The 16349-nt window shown below is 46.2% G+C and overlaps 1 protein-coding gene across 2 annotated transcripts in view; it reads right to left on the bottom strand.

Annotated features, from left to right (window-relative positions):
- SLC25A43 (solute carrier family 25, member 43) overlaps window positions 1-16349 on the bottom strand; it is a 35641-nt gene that overhangs the window by 13845 nt on the left and 5447 nt on the right. The window contains exons 2-4 of one of the 2 annotated variants that reach the window (XM_012727043.1): window positions 15367-15608; window positions 12583-12755; window positions 7726-7741 (exon numbers count right to left, since the gene is read on the bottom strand). In XM_012727043.1, coding sequence (XP_012582497.1) covers window positions 7726-7741; window positions 12583-12755; window positions 15367-15608 — 431 coding nt within the window. The remainder of the gene's footprint in view (window positions 1-7725; window positions 7742-12582; window positions 12756-15366; window positions 15609-16349) is intronic. The other variant, XM_004685740.2, reaches the window with a different exon arrangement.

Here is a 16349-nt window from a genome sequence, read left to right as displayed (position 1 = left end):
CTTTTGGTTTTTATTAAGATTTATTTATTTATGCATAAAGAGCTGGGGTGCAGGTCAGAGGTACGGGGCAGGGGGTGAGAAGATTCACCAGAGACAGAATGGGGCGTAGAACAGGCCGACTAACAAAGTACACTGCTGAGGGGAGCAATGGCGGGTCAGGAGAGGCCTGCTGCACCATGTGGTCACCACCGGGGCAGGCGGGGATCAAACTCATGCTGAACTGGCTTTAGCTTCTTAGTGCTGTTCTTTAACCCGCTGCGCCACCAGGGAGGGCCACCTTTTGGTTTTTATATCATAAGCACATGTTACCTTGGCAAAACAGAGTAGTTAATTTAAAGAGTGTTAAGTGCAAAAAATGAAAGGACAAGCAACAGGTGGAGATTGTTGCAAAAGATACAGCTGATAAAGGCCCACTATCCAAAATATACAAAGAACACTTAAAATTCAACAATAAGAAAATCTGATTTTAAAAATGGACCAAAGATCTTAAGGACACCTCACCAAAAAAAGATATACAGAGCCTCCCTGGTAGTGCAGAGCTTGAAGTCTCAGCACTATCAAGCTATCTGCCACTGCAGCAAGAGTTCAATCCTGAGTCAGGGAGCTGACCCACATGGCGCAGCAGACCTCTGCTGACCCACCCACTGCTCCCCTCAGCAGTGTACTTCAGTAGATCTGCCTGTTCTGCTCCCTGTGTCTGGTGAATTCTCTCAACTCCTGTACCTCTGGCCTACATCCCAGCTCTTGTATGCACAAATAAAAATAAATCTTTAAAAAACTATATGCAAATGGCAAATGACCATACAGAAAGATTTCCACATATGGAAAGACTTTGGGTGGTATGTCATCAGGGGAACACAAATTAAAACTCCACACCTATCAGGATGGCCAAACTCCAGAACACTGATACCACGAAATGCTGGAGGATGAAGAAACAGAAACTCTCATTCACTGCTTGTGGGAATGCCAAACAGTCCAGTCACTATGGAAGAGATAATATTTCAGTAGTTTCTTGCAAAACTGAATACATTTTACCATACAATCCAGCAATCCTGCTAAATAGATTAGATTCAATCTTGGTATTTACCCAAAGAAGCTGAAACCTCATGTCTACCCAAAACCATTCACATGGCTGCTTATCACAGCTTTATTCATAATTGCCAAAACTAGGAAGCAACCATGATGTCCTTTGGTATGTGAGATAAATGGGGTATAGCTAGACAATGCAACATTATTTAATGTGAAAAATAAATGCGCTATCAAGTCATGAAAAGACTGGGAAGAACCTTAAGTGCACAGTTACTAAATGAGAGAGCCACTCTGAGAAGACTACACACCGTATGATTCTGACTATGTGCCTTTCTGGAAAAGGCAGAACTCTGGAGACAGTGAAAGACCAGTGGTTGCCAGATGTTAGGCTAGAGAGGAGGAAGAGGAGTAGGTGGAGCACAGGCGATGTTTGAGGCCGTGAAATCCTCTGCTGGGCTATGTGTCCTTACACATTTGTCCAAATTCACAGACTGAACAATACCAAGAGTGAGCCCAGGGGAAGCTGAGGACTTTGGGGGGTTATGGAGGTTCATTGCCTTTAACAAATATACCATTGTGTGTGTGTGGGGGGGTTGGATAATGTATGTGGGGGTATATGGGAAATCTCTATGTCCTCCTCTCAATTTTGTCATGGGCCTAAATCTGTTCTAAACAAATCAAAGTCTTCATGAAAAAAGATTTATATATTTTGATTGGCCAGAGCCAAAAGTAAGGCAGCAGCAAGGAGTTGAAAAGGCAACAAGCTGTGTAATGTCCCCACATGTTCCCATTCTCCTGAGCACCTAAAACAAGACACAAAAGGAAGGAGACAGCTAGTTGGAGCAAACAGGATCTCAGACCCTTTTGTTTGTTATTTGGAAATGACTTTTCCGTAGCTGCATAAGATACAACCTGAAGATCTGTCTAAGGACTTACACACTTGGAAGGCACTTGTGGGAGGAGACTTTTTTTACCGAATCCCTGAGAAACAAAAAAGCCAGTCAGAGGGAAGGGCCTTTATGTGTTGTGAACCACAGGGCCCATGTTTCTCTTGGCAGAGCCTGGTCCTGCAAGTGGTCCTCAGACATCTGGGTAGCACCCCGATTGAACACTGGGGACATCTACACAGGTGGGTGGAGGCTTCTTCTCCTGCAGTGAGCAGGTTTTAGCTGCAGGCTGCAGGACTGACTAGCTGCTCTGAAAGGCCATGACAAAGATGGGCGAAGGGGACAGCAGGTTAGTGCTGTTTGGGAAGACAGAAGGGAAGCAGCTCCTGTGTGTCCAGTGGGGACCGGGGGTAAGGAAGCCCAGCAGCTGGATCAGGTTGTAGAAAGCAAATGAGCAGCACTGGCAAGGCCTTGGGTGAGAAAGAGTGAGCCCAGGAGCCAACCGTGAAGGCTCCTCTCACAGGGGTAGATTGGACAGGAAGGTGAGGAGCACAACGGGAAAAGGTTCTCAGAAGCCCGGGGCTATCAGATATATGCAGAGCCTTGCCCCATGGCCTCCAGGCAAATCCCTGTTACATTAACCCAACCTCCTTCCAGCTGGTAGTTAAATAAAGAGGTGGAGGGTCTTTGGAGGTTCTGTGGTGCTAGCTCATTTGAATGTTTATAGCCATCACAGGAAGCACTGAAACACACCTGCATGGGCTTTTACAGATCTAAACAGGCCTTCGGTGCCATGCGTGGACTCTGAAGAGATGCTTCAAGAACAATAAAAAAAAAAAAATAGTAGCTCGGTTTTGAGCATTTATCATGTGCTAGGCTGCATTAACCCACTTTACTCTCCTCTAGAGGTTCAGGAACGAGGCACTATGCTTACCCCATGTTTTACAGATGAGGTCAGAGTCTACCTGGTTTACCCAAGTGCATGCAGGACAAGGAAGGGGTTCCAAGCCCCCACTTTTGACCACAGAGCTAGTCTGCCCACGTCAACTTTAAGATGAATACAGGCTGTCAAAAACAACCCAGCAACAACTGTGGGTGGGGAGAGGGTAACATTGGGGATGTTTCTATAGCTGGCTGGAGGCCAGTCCGCACAGGGCTCAGCAAACTCCTGTCTTCATGTCCTGACCAGTGAGTGCGCGCTGAATGCGCACAGCTGCTGTCCTTCCTGGCTCACAGGGGGCCTCTTTTGGGAGGTCTCCTCTCTTCCCCTACTGCTTGCCTCAGCCCCACTCTGGACACAGGTCAGCTCCTCTCGGAGCTACTGTTATTTTTCAGTTGGAGCTCAGTGAAGCCCACTTACTTAGCCCACAGAGGTCGCCTTGATTCCCAGACCTCATCATCTCGTCACAGGAAGTCCAGAGAAAGGGGCGGGCTGACTTTTCTGGGTAGAATTGGGAAGGATCCTCCTGACACCCTTCCTGGCCTGTCCTCTAGGGACAGCCTTGTTTCCATGACCAACAACTGCTGCCCCTAAAGTATTTGGGGCATGCTCTAGCTTTTGAAAAGACTAAAAGGGTGAGTTCTCCTTCCCCTGTACTTTTACTGAGGCCCAGATCAAGCGCCTTGCATGAGGGGTGTCCAGCTATCTGTCTGGGTGATAAAAGTATCATCCCCTCACACTGCCAAGGCAAATGCCACTGACTTGGGCAGCAGTCACTCCCTCCTGAGGGGCCAGGCACCAAAATAAAACGGCAGCAAGGAGCTGACAATGCAACAAACTCCAGGTAGTGTCCCCACCCTTTCCTGTGACCCCCGAGAGCCCAGCGCCCAGCAGTGTCACTTCAAAACAGGTAAGGGCTCCACTGGGACAACGGTCCCTGCCCACTGAGAATAGGTGCCATGCCAACCATAGCGGGCTGAACCAGGCGGAAAAGCTCGACTCTGCCAAGCACCTCTGAGCAGGCATGCTGATAACAACTGACACCCCCTCCCGGGGCTCGGTGCCTGCGCTCCCCTGGGCTTCCGTCCACTCCCTCCGGGCACCCATAATCAGTGCATGGCTAAAGGTCTGTGGGCTGCTGACTGATCCATCGAGGGCTGTGGCCACTGCTTCAAGCCTTCTATTGTCAGGCTGCAGCAAAGAAGGCCCATCTTTTGAAGATCATTTATCCCCCCTCAAACTTTAATTAACCATCCCCTGACCCAACGCTGGCAGGTGCCTATTTCTGAGCTTGCCAGCTACTGTTCCCTTCCAAAGCTCTAACCCTGAGGACATGAACTCCCAATTCTCAAGGTTAGGTCTCCCCAATCCTCTACTGCCACACCCAGGGCCAGCGACCTGAAAAAAAAAAAAAAAAAGAACAGAGTCCCTAGCATTAGGAGCTGTATTCCTGGAGGGGAAGGCCTGGGGCTGGAGGGAAGAGCTGGGCTCAACCCAGCTCCCCCACGCGCTGGCTTTGGGACTACCAGGCAAGTTCCCTACCCTCTCTGTGCCACCTTTCCTTATCTAGAAAACAGGAACCAAGTTCCTATTTCATAGGGACAATAAAGAGGATAAATGGGGTAACAAACTGCTTTGTCCATAACAAACAACCAAGAATGATAGTTCTATTATCTTCATTTTGAAAGCTATTTCTTTTATGACCTCTTCCCCCATCCTTACCCCTGACAAAAGCCTCCCACCAAAGGAGAGCACACACTAGACACTTGACCTTCACCACATCACATCTCATCACATCTGCTGCTTCCAGCAAACCAGCACCTGCCCCCGGATGCTGCCCTGTCCTGGGCCATACTGAAGACTGGAGGTGGGAATGAAGGAGTTGGAACATCAAAACGGTGTCAAGATTGCTTTACTCTGTCCTGTGAGCATATTTACCAATCTTGAAATGTTAACCGCCCCTTGGACTGAGATACACGGAGGCTGACAGCCAAGGCAGGAAGTAGAGACCGCTCTATCAGAGCGAGGATCACAGGCAGTCTTAGGCAGGCCGTGCTGAGGTTCCCTTAGAGCAGTGGGCCAGGGAAGGCGCAGGCTGTTCTTACCTTCAGCATGGGGAGGGAAGGAGCAAGACTTGGGGCTCACCCAGCAGCAGCTCAAGTTCAAGTCTACTCGTAGGCAGTGAGGATCCCACAAGCTGGCCCTGAACTTCATTCATTTTTAAAACAAGTATCAAGTGCCTGCTACATGAGACAGTGTGCTGGATGGACGTACAAATGTCTAAGACACACTTGTCAATGACAACAGGCTTTTGGTTTACAGGGAGGGAGCAATGGACACAGAAGGTGATGACACGTATGCGACGTGCCAGAGAGTAGGAGTGAGCCGTGAGTAAGCAGAGGGGAGCTCCTTCTGCTTGAGGTGAGAAGATCACAGGAGGTGGCTTTGGCAGGGCGGGGACACAGGCAAGGGTGCAGAGATGGGTGAAAGTGAGGCACAGAGACAAATGCTATGGAAAATAAGCTGGCTGGAGCAGAGAGCACATACAGGTCAACAGCATCACGGCATAGGGGTCTTCACCCACAGAGCTCTGTGAACAAAGTAACCATGGCCCTGGGGGTGACAGGGAAAACGCAGCATCCTGCTACTCTCCCATTTGAGTGGTCCAGGTCACCCCTGCTGTGGTTCTACAGAGACACATCCAGCCTTAATCCATCAAGATAGGCTATTTGTCTGGAGGAGTGGGAAAAGCCAACTCCTTTACCCAGCAGAAACAACAGAGATGTGTTACAGGAGGTCAGAAGAGATAGCTCGTGAGACAAGTCCCAATTGAGCCTTTAAGGAGACAGACACATGCTTCAGGCAGAGGTGACTAGCCTGGGAAACACACTTCTGCTTGCAGAGGTGATCATTTCCACAGCCCCGGAGTCTTCACTAGAGCTGGGGTCATAAAAAGACATATTTTCCTTCAGCCCAGGAAGTATTGAGCTTTTTATTTGCCAACATTGGAAGACTGGAAGATTTTACAGAAAAATGTTGGATTTCAGGCTCCCTTGAACACTGGGCCTCCATTTGAAATGGAGCCATCTGTCCTTCAGGGAAGAGCTGGCCACAACCTCCAGGCTCACTGCATTCCTTTCTGCTTTTCATATTTAGATAGTAATCACATTTTGTGAGCAGTCCTGTTTGTTCTAGTGTTTCAGAATGTTTCAGGAAGGCCTAATGCTCAGAATTTATTTGAAAACTTATTCTGAAGGCAGTAAATGTATATGCTATCTGGGCTTCTCGCCCTTTTCTTTCTCACATTACTTCCAACTTCCTGCCAGTGCATGAATTTGCAGCTCTATGCAGTGAGGGTGGCAAAGTTGCTAAGGGCAGCCTGCCAGGAAATGGGGCTTGGTCTTTATTCTCTAGGGGCAATAAAGAAGATGACAGAGGGAGATCTGAAGGAAATTAGTCTGGCAGCAGTGCAGGGGTTGAGGTGAAGAAAACTGAAATGAGTATTGACCCTGGAGACAGGCTGCTCAGGCTTATTTTCCAGCTCACTTCCTGGACAGGTGACAGTGGCAGGTTATAGGATCTTTCAGTGCCTCAGGCTTCTCACCTGTAAAATAGGCTTATTAAGAACAGTACCCACTTTGTAAAGTTGTTGTAAGGAGTAAATGAGATTATGAGCATCAAGCACTTAGCACACTGCCTGGCACTTTAGTGCTGGAAGCCGACAATCATTTTTAGAATTAATCTTGGAGACCAACAAGAAGATTACTGCAACAGCCTAGATATGGGCTGGTAAGGGAGGGTCAATGACAAAAGAGAAAGACCAGTATGGGAATGAAGTATCAACAGGGCCCAAGGCTGACTGGGTGAGGGAGGGAAAGGAAGAGTGGAAGAACTTGTGCCTTTCCAGCCTGGGTAATGGGGCAAGATGTTACTGAAGTGGAAAACTCTGGGGAGCAACTTATAGGGGAAAGAAGTCAGTGTGTGAACATATTAAGCTAGACATGACCGTCAATGGGCAGCCTCACCAGGAAGTGAGAAATGTGTGCTGGGGCTTGGGATATGTGTCAGTGCTGAAGATATGGCCTTGAGCAAGAGAAAGCATGAGCAGGAGGGCCGCTCTGGGAAGGCCTGAGGGTCTGGATGTATCTATTTCAGCAAAGGCGGCCACGGCACCCAGCATCTCAGCCAGGTTCAGCATCTGCTTGAACAGGCTGGGGCCTCTGTACTCGCAGGCCATGTGTGTGTTCTGCTCAGTCAGCTGTGCCGCTTGGCTCCTACCTTTGTCCTTCATCTTTATGTGCTTTCAGTTCCAGTGCTGACCTGGCCCAATCTTGCTTACCTTGCGAGCCTCGATGCGGTCAAAGTCCCCTGGGGTAGCAACACAGGCTGACACTTAGTTTTATATTTGTTGAAATGGAGACACCCAATAGGGGCGACAGCAGAGGAGGGTGCCACATTTTCAGGAGTTTTACACCCCCTTTTTCTTAAGCCCCCGGATATACACAGTCCCGAAAACCATTTGCTCAGGACTCCCTGATTTTATCAGGGCCCAGGATGCATCAGGTCAATTCCCCTCAAGATTTTCCTCTTCCTATTTGTTCTCTCACTACAGTGAGAGCTGCCAGCCTGTTTAGGTCCAGGCACTGGGCCAGCTATGGGTGATGCAAAGGTGACAAGGCCAGACTACCTGCACAAGCTTGAGCTATAATGCTCTGAAAAGGTGGTGAAGGGGACTTCAGGAAGGATGGTGCTGGGGTCTGTGTAAGCACCCAGGTGGGGGACAGCTCATTCCTTTTGTCCACAGTGCTGCCCACCCCACTTCCCCCCAAAACCATTCCATCAAAACATGCACATGCATAATTTATTTACCTCTCCATTCTCTGGCCTGCCAGCCAGGAGCCAGGGCAAGAAAGAGAAAAAAGGAATAAAATGAGTGTAAGCACGGTGAAGGAAGGGCTCAGCTGGTTAAGCACGCCTTCTGATTACGGTTATTAGTGTTCAAGAGGGTACCAACCTGATGTGACAGTAAATGGGCAGATTGTGTGTGTATGTTTGTGCACACGTGCACATGCGTATAAAAGCATGTTGAGAGAATGAGACATTCAGACAAAGTGGCCTGTCAGCATGGGGTTGAAAAATACCCTGTCCAAATGGTTATCTAACAGACACCTGATGTTGATTTGCTTCCTGATGGGCAGTGCAAGGGGGAAAGCTAATGGCATGCAAATATTACCATTAAGTGTGCTCAGGGCAGAACAGCTTGGCTGCCCTGCAAAGCCTCTCATTACAAATTCTGCTGGCAACCCTTGCCTGCTCCCATGGGGAACAGCCTTTTATCAGATCTCTCCTGGAAAATGTGGATTGTGTGTTTTGCAGGAAAAAACAACTACAACCAAATTTTGGGTGATCCTGATCTTTCTAGGACCCCTGTCCTCCAGGCTGAAGATGTATTTCAAGTAGGAGGTGGTTAACAGGGCAGAGTCAGATCAGAACAGCAAGACTAGCATATCCTGAATGCTGCTTACTGCAGCGACATCTAGTGGCCAGAGAGAGAGCGAGCACAATGACGTTTGCCTTTAAAAGCAGTCTGTGTTGGTTTTTTTTTTTTTTAAGGTGAGGTGGACTCACAATGTGTTGTTATGCTTATTAACCCCTGTAAAATTACACTCTGACCACAATATGATGATCATATTTTGTGAAAACGGCACAATTAACCTTTTGACATTTTGTTTACAACCACCATGACTTTGCATTTATTTTAAAGCTTCTTGTTGAAGCTCTGAGTATGATAATCTAGGTTTCCCATATAAGGGAAAAGATGATGGGGTTTCTTCCCCAAACACTCACTTTTACTACAGCTTACTCCAATTTATTGTACACTGTGTGGTAAGTATATATTCCAGAGCAGAATGTCATATTGCCTAGAATCCCCCATAAGTTACAGTTTTGGATCTCAGGTTGAAGAAGGAAAACTAAAAGTTTAGGGAGATGCCTAAAATCACCCCCACTCCCTTCACCCTGTGCTTATTTAGGTGACACTGAACTTAACTGAAATCCTTTCTCACTGCATACCCTACTCACGCTCAAATCTCTGTTTTGGGGCAGTTCACCAAAACTTCAACTATACCTAAGGAACACTAAATTATAATTTATGGCAGAAAGTGCTGGAGAGATCCTCTTGATCTTCTAGCTCAACAAATGGACCTGCTGAGTTCAAAGCATGGAAGCCAATGATATAAACAGCCTTTTTTTCATCCATCTTCTGTTGATCAATCAGAGAGAGCCTGTTTTCATTCCTGACGGTAAGAGAAATTCTTAAGACCAGGATTCTAAAAACTGAATAAAAAGCTTTGATCATACCTCCTTCTCACATCTCAACCTCTCTGGATTTTTTTTTTAAAGAAGCTATCTTGTTGTTGAAAGAGCATAGCCACCATATGAAGAAATCAACATTCCTAAGGGTTGACTCATAAGAAATTGTCACTTGAATATGTTTAAAAGGTAGAATATTGGTCAGTTCATATTATTCAATCTAAAGGAAGAAGACTGAATTTGAAGGAGAGAACAACTATATTTCTGAATGAAAGACATTTATAGAGTATCTCAAATGTATACATTTAACATAATTCTAATCCTAATCACAAAGTAATTCTAAAGTTTCTCAGGAAGAATAAATGACCGAGAACAGTCAAGAAAATGTTGAAAGAAAAAAAAAAGGCAATGAGGATGGAGTTGTCCCACCACACATGAAAAGGTAGTATGAAGTTACAGGAACTGAAACAGTGTGGTGCTAGCACAAGAACAGACTGACCAATCAGCAGAACAGAATGTATAGCCTGAGACAGACCTGAAAATATGCAGACACCTAGGACATGGCTAACGTTGCCTCACAAAGTAGTGGAGGAAGGAAAGATTATTTAAAAGTGTTGCTTAAACAATTGGTAAACTGTTTTTTAAAGTTAGGTGATGCTTCATGTCACAGGCCAGATAAATTCTAAATATATATTAAAGTGTTAAATGTGAAAATTAAAGCAAGAAATTATTTAAAGAATACATAAATGATGACTGTGAGGTGAGGAAGGCCTTTTATGAGAAAAGCAAAGTTAGAAAGAAAAAAAAAGAGATACAATTGCATGAAAATTTAAAATATGTACAACAAAACAATGCATAAACAGCATGGGAAGCCAAAACATGTGCAATGATTGATGAAGAGCTAATATCTTTAACATATAAACACTTCTTACCATCAGCAGAAAAAGCCAAATATCCTAAAAAACAGTTAGTGGACATTAATAGAAAATTAACACAGAAATACAAAGGGTCAGCTGATATATGAAAAACTTGCAATTTGCTTATAATCAATGAAATTAAGACAATGTGATAGTACTTAGCAACTATTAGGTTCACAAGAATTTCAAAAGTGATAGTAATTACTGTTGATGAGAAATGGGGAGATGAATCAATTTCACTGACTGTGGGTGCCAGTGTAAACTTACTACTTTTTTAGGGTGAACACCTCATTAAGAGCCTTAGAATTATTTTATCTTGTGACCTGTAAGTTGATTTCTAGGAATTATTTTATCTTGTGACCTGTAAGTTGATTTCTAGGAATATAGGAATAGGTGTCACCACAGATGTGGAAAAAAAAAAAAACTTTTTTAATGGCAGTGTTAGGCCGCAGAATCGGAAATAGCCTGAAGACTCAGAAATGGAGAGACTGTTACTTATGGCACAATGCAGACAGAGACTGCAGCAATGCTGCCGAAGGCCGACGAGCACTTAGGGCTACCAGAAGTTGCAAGAGATGAGGAAGGATCCTCCCCCTACCTTCTTTGAAAGGAGCATGACCTGCCAACAGCTTAATATGCACCTTTTAGCCTGTGAGAACTTGCGAGAACGAATCTTTGTTGCCTGAAAGATAGTATTTAAGGCACATCCATAGAGCAGAATATTATGTGATAATTAAAAAGATGTTCTCAATACTTATGCCCTGGGCCAATATCCAATATAGAAGTGAAAAAATGGGATACTAATTTTTATACACATTTAGAATACAATTTTGTAAAGAAAATAACCTTCTATATACCATATTATATTTGAATGCACACACATATATACATGCGTACTCACAGAAGATACACACAAGAAAAACTATTAATCATTATTGTACATACATGTTTGGACTTTTCTGCATTTCCCAAATTTTCTACAACTTTCATGCATTATTTTGCTCATTGTAGTAAATACATATAACATAAAATGGGCATTTTAACCATTTCTAAGTGTATGTGCATCACCTTCTAAATAAGCAAGCACTGAGTAGACTCTAACTTGGCATCTACATTAGTTAGAATACTGTAGCAGCTGGACAAAGGACAGGGTGGAACAGCCCAGAGAGAAAGGGCTCACTGACAGAGGCAGAGCTGGGTGTAGTCTCCACATGTATCTCCTCATAGGCGAGATAGGTACTTTTGGCTTTTCAGTGCTGGGGTAGGTAAGGTGACCTGGCCCAGCCCAGTATAGCCCAACCGAGCCAATCACGGCCACTGAGACAGCAGCGGGACAAATGAGAGGCTCTGGGAAAGACAAAGTCAGCTGGGCCTGATGATTTGCAACTGGATTCAAGGGATCACAAGCAGTTCTTTAAAAATCAATCAAGATTTGGGCCCTACCTGGTGGTGCAGCGGTTTGGAGTGCTGCACTGCGAAGCTAAGCCAAACTGTGGCAGCTTCTGTGAGTTCGATCCCCAACCCAGAAGGTGACCCACATGGTGTGGCAGACCTCTTCTGTCTCGCCCCGCTGCTCCCCTCAACAGTGCACTTTGTCCATCTGCCTGTTCTGCTCCCTACTCTGTCTCTGGTGAATCCTCTCACCGCCCTGGCATCTCTGGTTTGTACCCCATTTCTGTATGTATAAATAAATAAATCTTTTTAAAAACCAATCAACATTTGCCCTGAAGAGCCAGGGATGCAGACCTCCTATGGAGTTGGAGGTATAAGGGAGGCTAGCCAGCGTGGCCGGGCAGGGGAGGGGGGCCAAGCCTCAGCCTGCTAGGACTCTGAGTGCCCCTCTGTACAGACCCTTCTGGAACCCCCCCATTCTCACTTGGCCCAATTTTTGCTTGTATGTTTTTAATCAAATCTGGCTAATTCTGGGCTATGGGACCTCTGACACAGGCTTTTGCCATCATGGTCTGTAGAGAACATGTAAACTTTCACAGGTAGCAACCAGGAAAAAGCAAGGTCAGTGCCACTAAGACATGTCCCCATTTCCAGTGCAGTTACTCCCTAGGCGAGAGAGTCAGGTACTATCGGGCCCTTTGGACCCTTGTGAAGGACAGCTCCTGGCTTAGTTTGGTTCTTTCTGTTCTGTTTCACTGAGATAAAGAGTGGCGAGGAAGGCAAAAGAATGCTGTGTGCTGGCTGTGGAGGCCACAGGGAGAGGGAGAGTTAGGAGGTTGCACTGGTGGCACTGAGAAGAGAGCCGAGAAGGAGGGGGCCTCGTCTGGAGGCGTCATCAAAAACCTAAGGAAGCTGAGAGTGAGAAGGGGGCAAACAGCCCTGATGTTGCCGCAGAAATGCCACGGAGCTGGGGTCTGCCAAGTATCTGCACAAGCAGTTCTGAGCCCTTGGAAACCTGGCATCACCCAGGCTAGGGTTCATTGCTGCTGAGACCCTCCCACACTTTGAGGCTCCCCCCGACACCCACTGCAACCTAACCCCTCACCTGCATCTTTCTCTTCACCGTGTCAAAGGGGAAGGACAGGGTCTGGGTCACGGTGGCAGCTAGGCACATGTTGGCGAAGTTCTGGAGGACAGAGAACCGATCTCGGGGTCCATTCCAGATATTCTCCAGGTTCATGTAAACAAGAAAGGAGCCGGCAGAGAAGGGGAGAGCACCTGCAAAACAAGGCCAGGAAGTCTCAGGACATGCAGCTGGAGATAAGGGGTAGCCTAGGGAGAGGGAAGCAGGATGGGCTCAGGGCTTGCTAAAGTCACCCCAACAAATGCAGCAGGACATGACTTTCCTGATGGATGATAACTCGTTCTGTCTTGAGAGGGACAGTGTCAACTGTCAAGATTAGCCCGCATGGCTCACTACAGGCTTGTGCATTTCACTGTGCATACATTTACTTTCAAAAGAACCACAAAGGTATATTTAATTCCAGTTAGTGACACATGCGTTAAAGGGTGCAGTATGCTAACGGCTGCAACCTGGAAATGAAAAAATTATAGATGCTGGCTTGGTGGGAAGGTGGAGGTCACAGGAGCAGATAAGACATTATCATGGCATCTAGAAGGTGGGCATATGGAGGGGGTTTCCAACTCTAAGCTTTTCTGGGTGTTTGACATTTAAAAAGATGAAATGGGGAGGAAAATGATTCTCATAAAAAGAAAAGTTAGTGGGTGGCATCTCATGTTTTGTAGAAGAGACTGGTTTCCAGGTGAGAAGGAAGCATTTTGAGAAAACTGCAAAATGAGACTGGTGGTGAGGGAGTTACTTGACCTTGTCTTTGGGAATAATGTGGCCATCTCAGGCTCCAGCTACACTGTATGTTTTCCTAAACATTCTAGAAAGGGAGGGTGAGCTAGCAGTACAACAGGTAGCACTTTCATGAACTTCGAGAAACTTCAAGAATCCTCTTAATGCGATTTAAAACAGGGGTAATACAAGTAGGATTGCTTGTTTTTAGGAAAATGTAATATTTATTTTATAACCACAGTAAAAATTCTCCAACCCTCACTTCCCTTCATTGGGAAAACATTTGTGGAGCTTATGTTATGTGCTAGACATTATAGCTGGTGCCAGGAATATGAAAAGGAGCAGGTCAGTCTCCCCAGATGCTCACCATCTAGTGGCAGAGACTGCTGATATATGTAACCACCAGGACCATAAAATATGCATTAGGTATGCAAGAATCAGAAGAATTAATATTACCTGGGGAAATCAGGAAGGACTTTACGGAAGACAGGACTGTTCAACTGGGTCCTGAGGAATGGGTAGGAGTTCATGAGCCATTGAGTGGACAGGCAGCCTACACAGAGCGAAGAGCCTGGACAAAGGGACTGATATATTCTAGAAATGCAAGTATTTCTGAAATTTGGAGCAGGCATATAGGTAGAAGGAAAAGATCAGGTCAGACAAGCTGGCAGGGACTGGCATGCCATTAAGAACTTGGGCTTTTCCCTGCAGCTCAGAAAGAACTGGTGAAGGCTGTTAAGGAGGGCAGTGGTTGAGTAAAATGATCAACTCACATCTGAGAAGATTACTTCACCCTGGTGACAGTGCACAGGGAGAAGCCCAAGAGTGGGACCAAGTAGGAGCCTTGCCTGAGTGTCTGCAGGAGAGAGGATGAGAGCAGCCTAGAGCAGAGGAGGTGGGTACAGAGGTGGGAGGGGGCAGGCAGACATCAAAGTTCAAAAAGATCAAATGGACAGCATTTGGTGACGGAAACAGGAGTGGAGTGAGGAGGTGAAGTGATTCCTGCATTTCTTCTGGCTTGGGTCACTGTGTGGGAGAGTGGTCTCATTCATTAGGGAACACAGGAGCACAGGTGTGATGCTAACAAGGACAGCAGGTTTAGTCTGGAGTCTTATGCACCCAGGGAGCATCTAGGTGCAGGTGTTCAATAGCAAGTCTTTGTACTGCCACTGGGAATTGGTGCAGTGGGTAAGGAAGAGGGCTCTGGGGTTATGTTGCTAGGTTCTTCTACTGTCTATCTATGATCTTGAGCAGGTCACATAGCTTCCTTAAGCACTTTTTCCCCTGTCTATAAAATGAGGCTTGTATGCAAAGCATTAAGCACAGGGCCTGGCACAAAGCACTAATGCACATTAGTCACTGTTTCCAGAGAGATGAGATTGGGCATCATTAGAGTATAATGATGCTTATTCAGGCTCTTAGATTAGATGAGGCCATGTGAATAGGGGAAGCAAAGGAGGGGGAAATAATAAGCAGAGGGTGCAAAGGAAGCGAAGGGAGGAACCCTGGGGCATAGTAATGTGTAGGAGGCTGGTGGAGTCAGATAAGCCTGGTGAGTGAGACGAGAGCAGCCAGAGAGGTGGGTCCTAGGAGCTAAGTTTCCGGAGAGGGGTGATCAATTGCATCAATGCTGCAACATAGGTCAGGTAAAGGTGACAGTCTACTGGATTTGGCAAGTGTTTATAAGTAAACTGTGTTTGCAGCTCTGGCAACGGTTGGCAAGACCATGGTTTCCACTCTGCCTGTGCTTAGACACGGAGGCATGCACACGCAGACGCCTCCTGCAGTCTGATGGGAGGCTGGGGCTATCTTCCTGTCACTGTGTGCTGAGCCACCTCCACTCTGTCACCCTGGGACATGACAGGCCAAAGTCAGGAGTGGGATATATGGCAATGGGGTGGGATGAAGCTAGTTGGCTTTATATGAATGGAAGCCATATGACCTTGACCGGTTACACAGGTATATAATACACTCACACATACCAAAGAATACCGCCTTTCTTGGACAGGGAGAAAAGTTCCATCTTACCTAAAACAGTAAGGGAAACTCCTCGATAAAGGGCCCGGAACCCCTCCTGTTGATAAATGGTAGAAAATGCATGGAAGATCCCCTTGTAAGATGGTTCCAGCATGTTCTGCACTATCAGTCGGGTTTTGATGAGGTCTGTAGGATATGTCAAAATGGTGGAAACCATGCCAGCGAGACTCCCGGCCATGATGGAGCTGCCCTGGGAAATGTAACCCAGGTCATCCGTGAAAAGCATGACAAACCTGGGAGGAGACAGCAGAAAAAGCGCCAGGGATCAGCTGGTGCCAGAGGACTTTACACAATTCATTTCCCAGCATTTGGAAATGCTTTAAAAGGTGAAAATTACTAATGTACTAGAATTCATGAAAACCAGTCAGTCCCACATTACTTATATAATTCTAGTTGCTCTAAGGATGCCCAACTTTAATTTCAAATGCCCTAAGACCTTCCCACTTCACTTTAAGCAGTTTCTTCTGTCATAACTTGTCTAACTCTCAACCCTGGATTGTAGCTGCACAGAAGGACTTGGTAAATTCTAAACTGGAATGTGCTCCTTAGGTTCTGTAAAGGAAACGAAAGAGCTTGAAATGATGTCTTGGAGTCAAACATATACTGGTTTGACAATTATACATGATGCACCCCATAGTTGTCAGGAAATGGCAAATAAAAACAGTAACAGGATGCCACGTCTCACCTTGCAGACTGGGAATGATGAAAAAGTGTGATACTACTAAGAGATGGTGAGGACTTGCAGGAGTAGCAGCTCTCAGCCACTGCTGGTAAGCATCAATTGCTACAGCCGATTTGCAACATCACTGAGATGGAAGAATGCCTACCGTTACCCCATAACCCCACTTCTAGGTGCACGTCCTACATAAACTCTGGTGCGCGCGCGTAAGACACACATCCATCCATCCATCCATCCACCCATCCACCCATCCACCCATCCACCCATCCATCCATCCATCCATCCATCCACCCAT

The sequence above is a fragment of the Condylura cristata genome, unplaced genomic scaffold, assembly GCF_000260355.1.
Source record: "Condylura cristata isolate star-nosed mole 26May11 unplaced genomic scaffold, ConCri1.0 scaffold00019, whole genome shotgun sequence".
In the NCBI taxonomy this organism is placed as follows: domain Eukaryota; kingdom Metazoa; phylum Chordata; class Mammalia; order Eulipotyphla; family Talpidae; genus Condylura; species Condylura cristata.
The sequence above is the reverse complement of the archived record's forward strand: the minus strand, read 5'-3'. Positions and strand labels throughout refer to the sequence as shown.